The following is a 17654-nucleotide window of genomic DNA, read 5'->3' as shown; positions in this document are numbered from 1 at the left end:
AGGGCGGGCCAGGAGAGCAGAGGTCAAGGCCAGTGTTGGTCTCTCTCTCTCTCTCTTTTTTTTTTTAAGTGTATGTGGGCTGGAGTGATAGCGCACAGCACAGGTAGGGCGTTTGCCTTGCACACGGCAGACCCGGGTTTGATTCCTCCGCCCCTCTCAGAGAGCCCAGCAAGCTACTGAGAGTATCCCACCCGCACGGCAGAGCCTGGCAAGCTCCCCGTGGCATATTCGATATGCCAAAAACAGTCACAGCAAGTCTCACCATGGAGACGTCACTGGTGCCCGCTTGAGCAAATCGATGAGCAATGGGCTGGCAGTGATACAGTGATACAGTGTGTGTGTTGGGGGGAGTAGGGGGTGGTCATGGCTGACCGGGAGAGGGGGCAGAGGCTTGAGGGTACCCTTCAGAGGCAGACCCCGGGGCCACCTCCGCCTCCTGACCTTGGCCGGAAATGGCTCTGACCGTGTGCCCTCTTCCTTGCAGCGCTGAACGAACCCACCATCGACTACGGTTTCCAGAGGCTACAGAAGGTCATCCCTCGGCATCCCGGCGACCCCGAACGTTTGCCAAAGGTAAGGGGGGAGGGGCTCTCCTCTGCCTCTTCCGTGGGCAGGGAGTCTTCACATGGCAGTGGGAGGGGGGGGGCGGCTAGCGAGTCCAGAGGGGTGGACTCCCAGAGGGGCCAGCAAATGTGGCCCCCGGCGGGCACACAAGGGCCTGAGTGTCGTTGCCGCGTGGGCCCGAGATGCGGGCAGGGGGACACCAGGTCACCCGTGCCCGAGGTCACCGCACGGAGGCCACTGGCCTGGGGTCTCTGCTCGGCCCTGTGTCACTCCCTCCTGCCATGGGGAGGCGGGGAGCAGGGGGCCCTCCGTCCCCCCTGTCCAGTAAGGCCAGAACTCCAAAGAAACCCATCGCAGGGGGGGAGTAGGCAGCCCTGCCCCCCCGCATCAGTCTGGTCACCCTGGCCCTGGACACAACCCATAGTTGCTCTAGTTGCTCTAGTCGCAAATGGACCCCCAGCGCCCTGCCATGGGACTGGTGTGTGTGTGTGTCTGTGTCTGTGTCTGTGTGTGGCTGTGGGCACATGGGCTGGGGAGCACTGTGAAGGAGCAGCTCGTGCCCTGGCAGCAGGAGAAGAACGGGCCGGGTGCCCTGGGCCCCGGCCAGCCCGTGTCTGTGACGACTCAGAGGAGGAAAATCCCTTCCCGGGTACTCGAGGTGGAGGCAGAGGTGGGTCCGGGCAGGGCAAGTGACAGCAGGATGGTGCCCTCCTTGGCACGGGGCTGCCCGGCCCAACGCCTGCCCTCTGGGCCCTTCAGCTGGCCAGTGTGGCCACTTAAGTGAACCTGGAGTCCAGCCTGGTTCTGCCCGCTGCTGCGGGGGGCGGGGGAACTGCTCCCCACCTGCCCAGGGTCCCCCGCTGCCCTGAGCCCCCCTATCCAGGAAGACCCCCTTGGCCTCATGACCCCGGCTCGGCAGCTCGCTCCTCCTGGCCCTGTCCCCCCTCCGAACTCACGGGGAACGTTCCCCCAGGGAGGGTCACTGGCCGCTCTGCCCCTGCTCTGTCCTTGGAGTGTGACGGGGGCCTGGAGGGTGGGGTGGGGTTGCTTTGATTTCTTGGGGGACCCACGTGATACTCTCCTGTGCAGCCTCTGTGCTGTCTCTCTCTGGGGGCAAACGCAGTGTCCAGGCCTGGTCAGCACCTTTAGGGGGGGCACGAGGAAGCCCCGGGGGTCAGGCCAGACCCTTATCTGTGTCTCCTGCAGGCCCACCTGTAAAGGCGCCTGTTTAAACTGTGGAGGAGAGGGGCTGTGCGGGGAGGAACGGGGGTGCTCAGCGAGGGTGGAACTCAGGACCAGGGTGCTTCTGGCTCCAGCCCCGGTTTTGCTTCTGTGTTGATCCGTCCGGGCCTCCGTCTCTCCTGGGTTCCCATCGCACTGTCTCAGGACACACTGGGCTGGCAGGGACACACCGTGGGATGGGGGAGCGGGGGGCAGGGGGGCGCTGGAGGGGTGTCAGCAGAGCTCTATGGTTTCCATCCATCACTCCGTGTCTTCATATGCGTGGGGTGTGGGCTGGGGACATGCCCCCAGGATTCGAGGCCGGCGTCCCAGGCAGAGGAACTGGCCCTTGCTGGGTCTGTGCCGGGTGCTGGCCCCTCTAGAGGAACAGGGTGGTACTTTGCCTGCTCCCAGGGAGGCGGCCGAAGCAGGACGGGAGCCTGGAGGCATGTGGACTCACTTTCCGAAACCCTTTTATGGTCACGCAAAGCCTGCAGACGTGGGGCTGGAGCGACAGCACAGCAGGGAGGGCGTTTGCCTTGCACGCGGCCGACCCGGGTTCGATTCCCAGCATCCCATGGGGTCCCCCGAGCACCGCCAGGAGTAATTCCTAGGAGTAACCCCTGTGCATCGCCGGGTGTGACCCAAAAAGCAAAAAGAAAAGAAAAGAAAAGCCTGTAGCTGTGTCCTGCGTCCTGCCCTGGCACATGTCTTGGGTCCCCGGTGGCCGGTGTGGTCAAACTCCCAGCAGGTCTCTCCCCGGTCTGGGGTGAGCCACCCGAGGCCACAGTGGGGGCCCGGGGGACACCCCTACATGTGCCCGTCCCAGGCCTGCAATGCAGCAAACAATCTGGGTCCTGGCCGACGTGGCCCACTTGGGCTCCCACCACCGTCCATTTGTTCGTCTGTCCATCTGTCCGTCTGCCCGGCCGTCGCAGGGGGACATGCGGGGCTCAGCCCGTCTCTGAGTCCTGGCCCATGTTTGTCCAACGGGAGCGATGGTGTCAGAGCGAGCGTCGGGGACCACACACCTTCCCAAACAGACCCCACTTTATGGAGTGCCGATGTCTGTGAATAGACAAAGCCAGATTCATGCCGTGCCCCGAGCGTCCCGTCATCGGGGGTGGGGGTTGGGAGACTGCTCCGGCGGCCGCGCACGACTTCCCGCAAGAATAGGCCTTTGTCCCCCAAGGGCTGGTGCTTTCTCCAGGGCCCCTGTGACCACGGGTTTTTGGGGGCACCCCCCTCTCACGAGAAGCCAGGAGTACAGGCCGCCTGTTCCTGTGTTCCCCCACCTGAGAATGACCGAGAATGAGAGCACGCCACTCGCGTCAATGTGTGTGACTTGGCCCCTGGTGGTCACCATCAGGGTGAGATGCAGGATGGTCTGGTGGGCAATGCTGTGATGATGCCGCCCTGGGTGCCTTTCACATGTGCGGGGAGGAGGAGGAGGAGGAGGAGGAGGAGGAGGAGGAGGAGGAGGAGGAGGAGGAAGAGGAGAAAGAGGAGGAGGAGGAAGAGGAGGAGTAGGATGAGAAAGAAGAGGAATAGGATGAGGAAGAGGAGAAGGAAGAGAAGGAGGAGAAGGACAAGAAAGAGGAGGAGGAGGAGGAGGAGGATGAGAAGAGGAGGAGGAAGAGGAGGAGGAGGAAGAGGAGAAGGGGAGGAGAAGAGGAGGAGGAAGAGGAAGAGGAGGAGAAGGGGAGGAGGAAGAGGAAGAGGAAGAGGAGGAGGAGGAAGAAGAGGAGAAGGAGGAGGAGGAAGAGGACAATGAAGAAGAGGAGGAGGAAGAGGAGGAGTAGGACAAGGAAGAGGAGAAGGAAGAGGAGGAGGAGGACAAGAAAGAAGAGGAAGAGGAAGAGGAGGAGAAGAGGAGGAGGAGGAAGAGGAGAAGAGGAGGAGGAAGAGGACAAGGAAGAGGAGGAGGAAGAGGAGGAGGAGGAGGAGGAGGAAGAGGACAAGGAGGAGGAGGAGGAGGAGGAAGAGGAGGAGGAAGAGGAGGAGGATGAGGAGGAGGAAGAGGAAAAGGAGGAGAAGAGGAGGACGAGGAAGAGGAAGAGGAGGAGAAGAGGAGGAGGAGGAAGAGGACAAGGAAGAGGAGGACGACGAGGAGGAGGAGGAGGAGGAGGAAGAGGACAAGGAATAGGAGGACGATGAGGAGGAGGAGGAGGAGGAAGAGGTAAAGGAGGAGAAGAGGAGGACGAGAAAGAGGAAGAGGAGGAGAAGAGGAGGACAAGAAGAGGAAGAGGAGGAGGAAGAGGACAAGGAGGAGGAGGAGGAAGAGGACAAGGAGGAGGAGGAGGAGGAGGAGGAAGAGGAGGAGGAAGAGGAGGAGGATGAGGAGGAGGAAGAGGAAAAGGAGGAGAAGAGGAGGACGAGGAAGAGGAAGAGGAGGAGAAGAGGAGGAGGAGGAAGAGGACAAGGAAGAGGAGGACGACGAGGAGGAGGAGGAGGAGGAAGAGGACAAGGAATAGGAGGACGATGAGGAGGAGGAGGAGGAGGAAGAGGTAAAGGAGGAGAAGAGGAGGACGAGAAAGAGGAAGAGGAGGAGAAGAGGAGGACAAGAAGAGGAAGAGGAGGAGGAAGAGGACAAGGAGGAGGAGGAGGAGGAAGAGGACAAGGAGGAGGAGGAGGAGGAGGAGGAGGAGGAGGAAGAGGACAAGGAAGAGGAGGAGGAGGAGGAGGAAGAGGACAAGGAGGAGGAGGAGGAAGAGGGCTGCTTCAGTGCGTGACTCACCAGCCTGGCGGGAGGGGCAGGGTGGCCATTGGTCAAGGGGAGAGGTGTGGGCCTGGAGGACCCCAGGTCCACTCTCCAAGGCCTCACGCACGGCCCACCTGGCCCACCAGAGCCCCAGGCAGCTGAGTGTGGCCAAGCCTCTCGGGCGCTCAGGGCGGACCCCTGTCCCCGCAGCTCCCCCCACCCCATCCCTCACACTCGGGAGAGAGGCGTGTGGGAACTGAGTGCGAGCAGCTGCCTCCGAGTGCTGGGTGGGCCCCGTCTTGGGTAACCCCACTCACGCCGAGGGGCGCTGCGAGGGGCTGCCGAGGGTGGGCATGTGGGCATATGGCAAGTATCCTTCCGCTGGTCACCGGCCAGTGGGCACCGCCTGGCTCCAAGGGACCACACCACTGGGCAGTGCGGGGGACCCCTGATTCCGAAGACCCCCAGGCCCGGGGAGAGCTTTCTCTGTCCTGCCCCCCGGCCCTGCCAGCCTGCTCCCGGGTGCCCTCTGGCAGGGGCCTGGGGACCCCCACCAAGAGCGCCAGACCCGCCCCACGTCCCCCCAAGCACCAGGCTCGCTGTTTTGAGAGAAAATCACGCGGTTTGAGGAAAAGTAACAAAGGCGGCATTTGTGTATTTTGCTTTATGGAGCTGAAAATATCTGGTAAATTGATCCTGTGGGAGTAATAAATACACATTACTTTATCTTGTTCTTCATGTCCCATACCCCTGAGCCTCGATAGAACAACACCACTTAATAGACTTAAAAAAGAGTAATTACACTCATTGGTGGTGTGATTTTTCAGCCCTCCCAGCCCTGCCTGACCTTCTAATTTAGCTCACCGTGTCTAACTAATGCATTTATATTCATCTTTTATGAAGCATGTATGCGACAGAATTGACTTCCCAGCCTCCGTCTCCAGCCGGCCTCGCCCGCGCCCGGCCTGGTTAGCAGCGAGGCGCGCGCGACGCCATCCGTCTCTATACGTTGGCCACGCAGAGAGCGCTCGCGCGTGCGCGTGTGCGCCTAATCCGGCTCGCTGCATTTTTCATTCTTTACAAAAACATAATAAAAAAAAAGTATTTATTACTTTTTTTTTTACCTTAAAGCTTTTATACATTCTAGCATTATTTACAGCTAAACATGCGGGCCAAAGATGCGAGTGTTTTTAAAATGATTACTGCTAATGTCTCTGCTTGTCACAAGAGCTTAAATTTCCCTGCACTTTGTCTTAAAAAACTTAGTACTGTTGCCTTTTAAGAACAACACATTTAAGAGATCTCGCAAGTCAGATTTGCAAACACGGCTGACAGTTGGTGATGAATGAGATGGCAAAATTTGCAAGATGACTGTCACGCCGTGCCGGCGACGTTACGTTGGGAGAACATGGGTGAGGAGACTCCGGGCCAACACCCCCCCCCACCCCAGACAGAAACCCAAGTGGACCGCCACCCCACCTCGGATCCCCGAGCGCGCAGAGCCCCCTAGGCTCTCACCCAGGGCTCCCCCTCCCTCCCCTCCACGTCCCACCCCACCCGGGGCCTGGAACCCAATTGTTCTCCGGGCCTCTCCCTCACCATATGGCCGCCTCATTACCATACACTAAGAGTCCATATGGGAAACTTGTGAAATGAACTGGATTCATTTTAACTGCCAGATGAGCAGCCTTGCGCGTTGCAAGCTTGCGCTTAAGTCATCTGCTGTCTTCGTGTTGTTATGGCAACACGGCACCAATAAAAAATTCTAATCTACTGTAAGTGATCACAGTATTTTAAGTGCTTGCCTCTAACTGCCCTCGGAGGGGAAGGGTTGAGGTGGGGGGGGTTGTGTGTGTGTGTGTGTGTGTGTGTGTGTGTGTGTGTGTGTGTGGTTTGGGGGGGGGTGCGGCTCTTCCAACGTGCCCACCACGGAGCAGAGGGGTGAACGTTTCATTCCAGCAGGTGTCAGGAGGGAGGTGCCAGAGTGATTCTGGGGGTGTGGAGAGACCCCTTTGGTGGGGGGCGGGCAGGCAGGGTGGGGATCAGAGGTGGGGGAGGCGCAGAGGTAATCAAGCAGCCGCCTCAAACTGTCGGGGTCACACTCTCGGGGTCCCAGCCGGCCCTGGCGGGGGTGAGGGGTGGGGATGGTGGCTGGGACGGTGGGGGGGGTGGCTCCCAGCGGCCTCTCCCCTTCCCTTCATGGTGCCCAGGGAATGTCAGGAGCGGTGAGCCCGCCCTTCCGGTGCGTGTGGGAACCCGTCATTTCCAGCCCCGGGCTAATTAAGAGGCCCTCGGAGCAGGGGGAAGGAGGCAGTGCCATGCCGGCGGCGCATAAATCATTTTCACCTCCGAGGGCCCCCGTGATATGTTGCGTCTCCTCGGCGGCTCGATCTGTATTGAAAGTGAATGTTTATAGTCTCAGTTCGTCAGCTCACATTAGCCTCATGCTGAATATTTAAACACAGAACAATTTGAACACACCATGAAGGAAGACAGCGACTGCACTTCCATTTGGAACAGCAAAGCTCATCTAATAATAATTTAGTAAATCAGCCGGTTAGTGGCGCGGCTGTGCCCTGCGCCGGGTGCCAAGGGCTGTGCAAAAGCTCCACGCTGCCGCCGCGTTGAGATTCCGACCCGGCTCTCAGGCACTGTTTATGCTCAGCGGAGAGATGAGACCCCCCACCCGCCCAGTCACCCTCCCTGAAGAGCGTTCTTCTTCCTCCTCCTCCTCGTGTTTAGTGATTTATCATAAATACAGAGCCGGGGCCAGAGAGAACGGCAACGGCCTGTCTACCGCGGATTCTAATTAGGCTTTTATTGTGGGAGTCTTTATGCAGAGTCGATCTCGGGGATTTGGAAACTTGCATCGCTGAACATTCACAGCAGAAATCTTTGCACGGCCACTTGCTGGCTCAGCGGGAAGGGCCGACTCGGGGCTCCCGCCACCCAGAGAGGAACCCCGCAGCCCACAGCCCTGCGCCCACACTGGCTCTTGATTTTTTTCTTTTTTCTTTTTTATAGCTTTTGGAGGTATCAGTAACTCCAAAGATCACTTGGGATATTCAGCTTTTGGGGGTCCCTGTGTCTGTCCTCTTGGGATCCCGGTATAAGCCTACTCTGCCCCCAGCCACCCACCTGAACACCTGCGGGCAGATTCCCTTTAGTGAATCCTCTCCAGTCAAGGGCAGGGTCTCCCCTAGGGGTGAAATGTATGTGGACACAGTTCTCTCAGGAAAGGGGGCACCCGTGACCCACCGCCCGCCCGAAGGTGTGATTCGCACTTCCTAGAGTTTTCCTTTCTCTCTCTGGCAGACTTGCTTCCCTGTAAGCTATTTGGCTTAGCATTCTTTTCCTAGCCCCCATTTGGTTTATTTTGTTGTTGATGGGTGAGGGGCACACCCGGTGATGCTCAGGACTGACTCCTGGCTCTGCACTCAGGAATACCCCCACCACCACCACGGCGGTGTTCAGGGGACCCTCTGGGATGCCAGCGATTGAACCGCCCTGACCCTACCACAACCAGCAAAGCAGACGCCTTCCTGTTGTCCTAGCTCCCGCCCCCTTGCACCCATTTGAGAGAGGAAGAAACGGAGGCCCACAGCCAACTTCCTACCAGGCTGTTCCCTTCAGCGGCTCCCTGAGAGTTGGCCAACGGGGTTGCATCTCCAAGGGCACCCAAGTCAAGGCACACGGTGGTCCTGGGGGGGTCCAGCCTGGCTGCTGGAAATAAGTGGGTTGTCAATACCCTTGCTGGGGGTGGGTAAGCCGTTGTCCGTAGTGTTTTACCTGGCCTCGAAGAGAAGCCAGTAGTGGCCAGTGATTCCCCTGCCGGTAAGTGACAGAGTAGGGATCAAAGCCAGCTCCGTGGGACCCCTGCCAGGACCCTCGAATGGAGAGAAAAAACTATGGGGTGGGGGGGTAGAAGCAGCCCCCGAGGCCGGTCTGACCAGTATCCCTGGAACTGAGCCATGGGACTCCTCGAATAGCATTATGGGATCAGGTGGGCTCCCGCTGGCCTCGCCAGAGAAGCGTGCAGCCCCAGGAGAGGACAGCTGGGGTCCAGCACTGGCCACCAGTGGCCAGGGGAAGGCTGGGGCTTCCGTCAGCCCTGGCTAAGGGGGCGGTAGGTTCCTGCCTCCCTCTCTTTCTCACACACTGGTGTGCAGGGGTCACGGAGCGCCTTCGCGCCTTTGTCCCAGTAGGCATCCCCAGGGCGGGCCTGGGTACCAGCTCTGGCCGGCCTCCCACCATGCGGTCCACCCTTCGAGACCCAGCCCCAAGACAGACGCTTCACCCGGACGTGCCTCTCCCTGCCCCGGTTGGGACAGTTACGAGCCCAGCAGGCTGGAGATGGGTATAATCGTGCTCACACTCGGGACGGGCTGTGATACTTCGCAGAAATGGTTCAGTTTAAGGTGGGAAGACCCCGCCCCCCAAATAAGGAGGTGAGCGGGAGCGGGGGGGTGGTCGCACAATTTCAGAAGCAAACATGACTTTTTTTTTTGTTTAATTGAATCACTGTGAGCTACACTTACCATGTTTTCGTGTTTGGGTTTCAGTCATACAATGATTGAATGCCCGTCCCTCCACCAGGGCACATTTCCTCCCAGAATCCCCCCAGTATCCCCATGTCCCCAGTATCCCCCCATCCCACCCCACCCCTTGCCTCTGTATGGCAGACAGTTTCCTTCTTACTCTCTCTGCGCTGAAGCATTATGGTTTGCATTATAGATAGCACAGCATTAGGGTGTTTGCCTTGCACGTGGCCGACCCGAGTTTGATTCCTCCGCCCCTCTCGGAGAGCCCGGCAAGCTACCGAGAGTATCCCGCCTGCACGGCAGAGCCTGGCAAGCTCCCCGTGGTGTATTCGATATGCCAAAAACAGTAACAACAAGTCTCACAATGGAGACGTTACTGGCGCCCGCTCGAGCAAATCAATGAGCAACGGGATGACAGTGACAGCGACAGTGACAATATAGATACAAATTCTCGGCTTTGCTTAATGCTGTAAATACCCTCAGAGTCCAGTCTGGTCCCAGCCGGTCCCTGCCACTCGCTCTGGCTGGACTCTGGGTCACTGTATGACTGTGTCGGATGCCACCCGGCACAGCCTGCCCCCACCCTTACCTGGACACGGGACAATGGATCTTTGTTCACCTGGTAGTCATTTCACTTCCAAACTAGGGATTTATTCTGAGCCAGGGAGAGAAGTTTGTGCTTTTGTGCTCCTAAGCACCCCGCCTCCGACCGCCTGAAACATTTTCAAGGGTAATTTTGATTGCAGGCAGGTTTTTGGTTTTTTTTTTTTTTTGGTTTCTTTTTTTTTTTAAGGGGGTTTTGTTTCATGTACTGACTTTCCCAGCGACCCCTGCAAAAGACACCTCGCCCACAGCCTCCTCTTTAAGCGGGGACTTTTCATCCTGATCAGAAAGTCGATTTCCAAGGCCACACGCAGCAGGACTTAACCCAGGGCTGAGTCTGGAGCCAGTAACAATACGACACACGGGAATCAGAAGCCTCGGTCAGAGGTGACCCAGCCCAGCGCCGAGCCTGCAAGCCGGGCGGGGGTGTGAGCGGGGGGGCTGGCACCGTTTCTCTCTGGGTTTGTGGTGGGGACCCCCCCTCCCCCCACAAGGCTCCCATTCACCAATTACCGTGACACCATTTAGAGAAGACCGGCAGGAGGTAACCGGGCTCGTAACTCTTCGGGTAAAACCTGGGCGCACAATTTATACTTAACCGCTGACACTTTGAAAAGCCGAACATTTTGGTAAAATGAATCAAGCCGTAATGTTTCTTTTATGAGATCCCCCTTGCAGGAAAAGGGGGCGGGGGCTGGCACCTGGGGGGACCCCGGCTCAGTTATCCATCATAGTAAAGGCAGCGGTCCTACCCTTCTCAGAGGTCACGCGATCGAACCAGCAGCTCTTACAACTATATTATTGCTTACGGAACAGTAATTGAGGCACCAGATAAAAATTACCTGGTCTAATAGGCAGAGAACAATTTTCACTCAATAAAATTATAAGCCAAATCATTCATTTCATAACACTCTGGCTAATTTATTTGTTGACCTTTTAATATCCATAGCTCTTTAGTGGTATTAGCTGCAACTCAGACAAAATCTCTTGTTCATTTCACTTCCATTGATTTTTTTTTCTCCCCACCCCATTCAGGCAGTAACAGCTGCCTGCAAACGGCTTTTTTTTTTCTCCCCTTCCCACTGTAAAAGTCAATCATGTAAGTTAGGGTGTCTCAGTGCAGCCGTTGAGAACAACCTGCTTGCACTCATGTTTCCAGAGTTCTCCTCAGAGCCCCCCTCAGAATGCATGGGGGTGGGAAGAATTTCCCCATCATCCTCAGACAGGATGGCAGTGGTACCCACCCCCCCACCCCCACCAACTTCCAGACATTTTCTTTTTTTTTTTTTTTTTTGCTTTTGGGTCATTTTATGGCCTAGTTCTCCCTCTGGGAGAGCCTTGCAAACCCTGTGGCGTATTCATATGCCAAAACCAGTAGCAATGATGGGTCTCATTCCCCTGACTCTGAAAGAGCCTCCAATATGGCACCATTGGGAAGGACGAGTAAAGAGAGGCTGCTAAAATCTCAGGGCTAGGATGAATGGAGACGTTACTGAGACCACTCCAGAAATTCGACCATCAACAGGATGATGATGATGATGATGATGATGATGCTTTTGGGTCATACCTGGTGATGCACAGGGGTTACTCCTGGCTCTGAACTCAGGAATTACTCCTGACAGTGCTTAGGGGACCATATGGGATGCTGGGAATCAAACCCCAGTTGGCCTCGTGCAAGGCAAATGCCCTATCCACTGTACTATCGCTCCAACCCCAGACATTTCTGTTTTGTTGTTGTTGTTGTTCTAGAAGTTGCTGCAGTTTGGTTGTGGTTCGGCTTGGCGTTTTGGTTCCTTTTCCTTTTAAGTCTGCCCTCCAAGGGCAGGCTGGACGACTCCCTGGGCCTCTGTCACCTTTCATGTCTTAGGAAAATCAGGTATCAGGAAGACTCGATTCCTGCTGGCTTGTAAAATAGAATCATAATATGTCTGGCGTCCTCAAAGTAACCACTTGCTACCTCCGCCTCCTCCCGGCCTCTCCTTCGCGTTTCTCTTTACTTCAAAGCGGTCCTCAGCCACGATACAGTGCCCCTTTCAGGAGAAACACGCTTAATTACGCCCCTTGCTAAGTGGAAGGGGACAAGGCCAGTCAGCGGGCGCGGAGCGGAGCGTCTAGAGTGTGACGCCAAAGATTTCAGACCCGCCGAGGGGAGGTACGTGCTCTATTTCGAGAAGTTTCATGGTACCAGAAAGCTGAAAAAAATCTGAGGAATGTCTCAGAGGATGCAAAACTAAACATGGCCCTTGAGGATTATTTTGGTTCGTTCTCCCTCCCCTTCCCCCACCCCCCGCTGCCCCCCATTCTATGATTTTTGAGAATGCGGACTCTACCATTGTGGAATTTTCCATTTGGCTGAATCAACAGCATGGAGGGAGCGCTTGGGATAGAGAACTCCCCTCCACAGAAAGACCGCTCAGCACAACTCGTATTTATTGCAGTGGCGCATCCAGCTCTGCGGGCAAGCAGCCTGCGACTAATCGGCCCTGGTTTGGTGGCCTCTGGGCCTTCCAGACTCTGAGAGAACAGCTCGTGGGGACCGAGTGAGGGCCTCGAGGCTCCTGACCACCCCTGCCCAGCTACTTGCTTATAGTAGGCCTGCAAGGGAGCTGCCGATTCCATTGTTGGATGCAGTATCTCAGTCAGGGCTGATGGGCTCAAGAGTCTTTCTCAGGAGCCTCCTGGGGACTCTGGACCTCCGCTCAGTCCTAAAGGCATCATCTAGGGGTGGCTCCTGTTTTCTTTTTTTTATTTTTGGATCGCACCCGGCGATGCACAGGGGTTACTCCTGGCTTTGCACTCAGGAATTACTCCTGGGGGGTGCTTGGGGACCCTATGGGATGCTGGGATTTGAACCCAGGTCGGTCACGTACAAGGCAAACGCCCTCCCCGCTGTGCTATCGCTCCAGCCCCAGGCTCCTGTTTCCTTGCCCACAACCCTATTTCCCAATGGCAGTGCCCGCCTGCCCAGGCTCCCCGTTGACTGGGGTGAGGAGCCCTGAGTCTGCTTCTGCAACGAGAGCTGGAGGTGGGGTTGGTAGCCAGGTGCCCATCTGGCCGGCTGCGGTGAGCCTGCCTCTGCTAGGAAACAACCAACGTCCAGGCAGTCTCCCCCCACCCCCTTGCCCCCACCCCTTGCATGTCTGGCTTGCCGGCTCAGAGCTGGGCATTGTACACAACTTTGCTCTTCACCCCAGAGGGCCCCCCTTGCTGTGTCCGGGAATCCTTTGATTTTGACTTTTAAAATTGGCTTTTTTTCTGGGTCACACCCGCTGATGCTCAGGGGTTACTTCCGGCTCTGCATTCAGGAATTACTCCTGGTGGTACTCAGGATCGGGTGGGGGGGGGGGGTGGACAGACTCTAGGGGATGCTGGGGATGGAACCCTTGTGCAAGGCCAGTGCGGTATGAGGTATGATGACTCCAGCCTCATGCCCGGGAGTCTTGAACTTCTTAGCTACTTGTCTGAGGTCGGCGTCTAAAGGGAAGCCGCCCTGGCAACAAGAGGCAAAGTGTTTGCTTGGTCCTTGTCTGCCCGGCGCCCAGCAGGACTTCCTGTAAGGGGGCTGCGGAGGGTTGATCTAAACTGGCTGAAGAGTGGGCCTCGTGTTCATTGTGGCCTGTCACCCAACAGGCCTGTACCCCTCATGATTCGTCGCATTAATCACAAAATTAATATGTAAGCACGCACCAGCCGAAAGGAGGGCATGAATGCATTTTTTTTTAAAGTGGTATAAATTGGGTAGTACAGCGGGTGAGTGTTTGCCTTGCACACGGCCAACCCAGGTTCGATTCCTCCGTCCCTCTCGAAGAGCCCGGCAAGCTACCAAGAGTACCCCACCCACACGGCAGAGCCTGGCAAGCTCCCCGTGGCGTGCTCGATATGCCAAAAACAGTAACCACAAGTCTCACCATGGAGACGTTACTGGTGCCTGCTCGAGCAAATTGAAGAAAAACGGGACGACTGTGCTACAGTGGTATAAATAACTCCCCACGTGAGCAAAACTTTTAACCTATGGAGATTTTGATATTGGATTAACAAGTCCAGGGCCAAAGAGAGGATCCGGTTTTCAAACCTCGTGCATGGCAAACCAATGGTTTTTGTCATTTCCTCTGGCCAATCCCGGACGCGCTTGTAGAGGTCAGCAGCGCTCGAAGCAGCAGCTTCTTTCACAAGAATTTCTGCAGGCCTGTGGCCGGCTCTCGGGCTGGGGGAGAACAGGGGCACGCAGAGCCTGGCAGAGTCAGCTGGGGGTCTCGGGGCAGCGGGGAGACAGACCTGGGCTCAGTGCTCAGAAAGAGCAAAATTCTCCAGCATGCAGATTCCCAGGCCTGCCAGGGGATGCTGCTGTGGCCCCGTCTCAGCCCCCCTAAACCGTCCATGCTCCCCTTAGTCAGGGCAGCTTTCCTGTCACTGTCCCAGAGCTCCCATACCGGGCCTTAGAACATTAGTGTGTGTGTGTGCGTGAGTGCATGTGTGAGTGTTGTGTGCACACTCACGTGCATGTGTACAAATTTAACCAATACATTTTAACATTCTATATACTTTAAGTGCAATATACAATGTGTGTGTGTTGTGTGTGTGTGCATGAGTGCGTGTGTTGCATGTGCCCATGAGTGTATGCATGCTTAGTTCGTGTGAGTGTTGTATGTGCATGACTGTGTGGGTGTGTATGTGTGAGTGTGTTGAAGGGGGTGGGGGAGGAGGTGCTTTTAGTTTGGTCATTTCAAAGTAGATTTCCCGTGGGGATGGGGTGGGGTGAGGAGTTGTGTTTTGTTTCGTTTTCTTGCCTGAAAAAAAGGGACAGTAGCTTTGGAAGGTGGGAAGGAAGACCTTGAAAACTAGGCGCATGTGCACGGCAGTGCCTTATATCTAGGCAGGCAGCTGGACGGGGCAGGGAGGGCTGACAGGCAGGGGGCTTGGCTCCTCTTCCCTCACAGGGCCTGAATTCTGGGGAGACCGTGTAACTCCTGGCACAATATAAGATCAACGGTGATTGGCTCATTGATCCGGCCGTGGCCTGGGAAGCAAAGCTCAGCTCTTTCCCCTCGCATCTGTCATCCTAACCGTCGGCGTTCAAGCCCACAACCAGGGCCAGGGCCCCGGGTCTGGGCCCCTCCCGCCCCCTCCCTCCCCTCAGTGGTGCCCCAGGGTTTCTGTGGGCTGTGGTGTTTGTGGTCTCGTGCCCACCCGTGGCTTTTCAGACCCTGGCTCTTGTGGTCATCGCTGGCAAAATCAGGTTTGACATGTGTGGCGGGAAGGATGGGCAGGGACGTGCCTTTGCATTTACAGAGTAGGCGTCTCCTGCTTCTTTAAGAGAAAAAGTGCCGGAGAAGGAAAACTGGAGTCGCTGGGAACAGACGCTTCCTCTGTTAGGACTCTAGGCCTTTCCTCTGGGTGGCTAGAACGCCAGTACTTGTCTTAATTTCCCGATGGGATTACTTTCCCTTTTTTTTCTTGTTCTTTTTGATCCAAGATACGATTAATTATCTTGGAAGAACCTGATCTCTACCCTGGTGTTTTAAATTGCGAGCAGGGATAGGTTTAAAACAATACAAGAGAAAAATTTCACCCGACAAATGCCTGAAAAATTCAATGCTAGTTCTATTCTGTTTTATTTTAATATGCAACTTTAATTATTTCAAAAAAAAAAATAAAAGGATTCTCCTACTATGCCAACTCCTACTATCACTCCCCCCAGAAAGAAGACGTTATTAGAGACAAAAGATGATAAGAAACAGCAGCTCTTTCCCTTATGGGAAATTTTTTTCCCCCTTAACATCCCAGACTCAATCATTTCCTAATGTGAAATTACAGATTTTTTAAATTACCATATAAAACTGCAAAAAAATTACACTTGTGACCACGAAAGAGATGGCATACACTATCAATTTGATGATAAAAGGCATCCATCTTTTATACTGCCTGTCATTTTTATTATGCCTTTTACAAATTTAATCAATACATTTTAACATTCTATATACTTTAAGTGCAATATACAATAAATATTCAAGTTTCATCTTAAACATGCTTGAGCCTTTAAATTGTTCAAACTGCAGTGCCCTTTCAATCTACTTACATAATGTCATAAAATATACATTTCAAGGTAAATGAAGTCGGCTACTTCAATTTAGTCCCTCAAACTGGTAGTAAATGAGAGGTTAACACTATGGTGCCAAACCCATTATTGAGTAAATTTAGCACCTTGGACAGCTCTGTAAAATCTTTATTGCTTTCCTGACCCGCTCGTCATGTTCTGTCTCTGTGTTCAGTGGCTCTCAGCTCTGATTGAAAGGCAATATATTAGATCCCCAACACAAACACGCTTGGGGCTAGTTCACGGGGAGCGTAATGACACAGAGGTGAGAGCAATTTTCTGGTCACCGAAATCCGAGCACCTCGAAGGTCCACCACCGCTAACTCAGAGGAGCCAGAAATTTCCTTTCTCCCTTCCGTTTGCAGAGAACTAACCAAGAGAAACGCACCGGCCGGTGGCCCAGGTGTGAGATGTCCCTTATCCCCGCAGAGCCAGCACGGGCGGGCACAGCATGGAACTTCTTTTTTATTTTTCTAGGGGGGGAGGGTATCCTTTAAGGGAGTTTTTCAACAGGAAATCCCAGCTCACTACCCTTCAAAGGATGGAGAGTGTGGGGTGTACCGGTTCCTGGACCAAAGGGGGGGGGGCGAGGTGTCCCATGTTAGGAAGCAAGGCTACCCTGTTTACCCTTAAAACGTTCCCCGGTGATGACAGTGCGAGGAATTGGATTAGGAGAGGAGGCAGCAGGTGGGTCATGATGCAGAAAACCGTAATTGCCGCAAAGAGCGTCAGACACACTGATCGATGGGACTTTTCCTGGTACCCAACTTCTCTCCTCTTCCTTCTGTGGGTTCAAACCAGAAGCACGCATCTTAAGTCAGTGTTGGGGTGTCCCCAGAGCGAGGGCCACTGGGGCGGTCACCGGCAGCACCTCCGCTGGCCTTTGGAGAAACAGGAGACTCCGTTTGTTTCCCGAGTGGAAAGGAGAGAAACCCACCATCCCAGCTGGGCCCAGATGCCAGCATAAATGTTTCTTTGCAGAAGTGAGTGAACACGGGAAGTCAGAGGTTCGTCAAGAGGCTCTGACGTTCTTGGTTTGTTTTAACCTTCCCTGGCAGCAGGGGTGGGGGAGGGGAAGCATCGAGACCTCAGAGCTGCCAATGCCCAGTGAATTGGGTTCCACCCTCTGTTGCCTGCTGTGGCCAGACCACAGCGCAAACCAAAACATCCCAAACCACCTTGCACTTAAAAGAAAGAAAAAAAAAAGGGTATTTCAAATCAATCAATCCAGAGCCCATTGATTACATAATGCTTTTGCATGTCTATGGAAAAAAAAATGTTTTCTACATGGGGTCTAGCAGCTTCAGGCAAGTGTAAATGTTTATCGAGAACTGAAAACCCCTTGATCTCATCTTTGAATTTAGGGCATTACGTGTGTCATAAGTAGTGACTGCAGCGTGACAACTCTGTTATCTTATAGGGTAGCCAATTTAAAAGGGGGAAAATGCTAATATGGATCTAAAAGCTTGTCATTTCAAGAGTTGTGCATGGAGTTTTGAAGAGGCCATGGTGACAGCAAAATGAACGCAATTACATCCCCGATCGGCGTCTACCGCGTGTGGAAAGTGAACAGCACCGCTGCTCGGGCAGAAAGCTTTCGTAGAAAATATTCCAAGTCAAGCTTCCTTTTGAAACTTTATCCCTGGCCTCCCCACCCACCTCACCTCCAAAAAAAAACCCAAACTCAGTGTAAACATATCTTCTTGCAAATCACCTCTGATCCTTCGTGCCGTTATCTGCGTGGTTAGTAGCCTTGACTGCAGGATATGTATCACATTCCACTACAAGCGGATCTGCAGATAAATGAGGGCAGAATGAAGAGGGAGTGATGTTTCTTCCAGTGAGAATGACAATTCCCACCACACACAGGTTTTGGTCGAGCGCCCTATATCGCTTAAAATAAGTGTGCAAGCCAAAAATGGAAGCATGC

At 54.8% G+C, this 17654-nt stretch overlaps 1 protein-coding gene across 4 annotated transcripts in view; it reads left to right on the top strand.

Moving 5' to 3' along the window:
• EBF1 (EBF transcription factor 1) overlaps positions 1 to 17654 on the top strand; it is a 396016-nt gene that overhangs the window by 366271 nt on the left and 12091 nt on the right. For all 4 annotated transcript variants that reach the window (XM_055129018.1, XM_055129017.1, XM_055129016.1 and 1 more), the window contains exon 11: positions 485 to 573. In XM_055129018.1, the coding sequence (XP_054984993.1) occupies positions 485 to 573 (89 nt within the window). The remainder of the gene's footprint in view (positions 1 to 484; positions 574 to 17654) is intronic.

Source organism: Sorex araneus, chromosome 2 (genome assembly GCF_027595985.1).
Source record: "Sorex araneus isolate mSorAra2 chromosome 2, mSorAra2.pri, whole genome shotgun sequence".
NCBI lineage: Eukaryota > Metazoa > Chordata > Mammalia > Eulipotyphla > Soricidae > Sorex > Sorex araneus.
The sequence above is the reverse complement of the archived record's forward strand: the minus strand, read 5'-3'. Positions and strand labels throughout refer to the sequence as shown.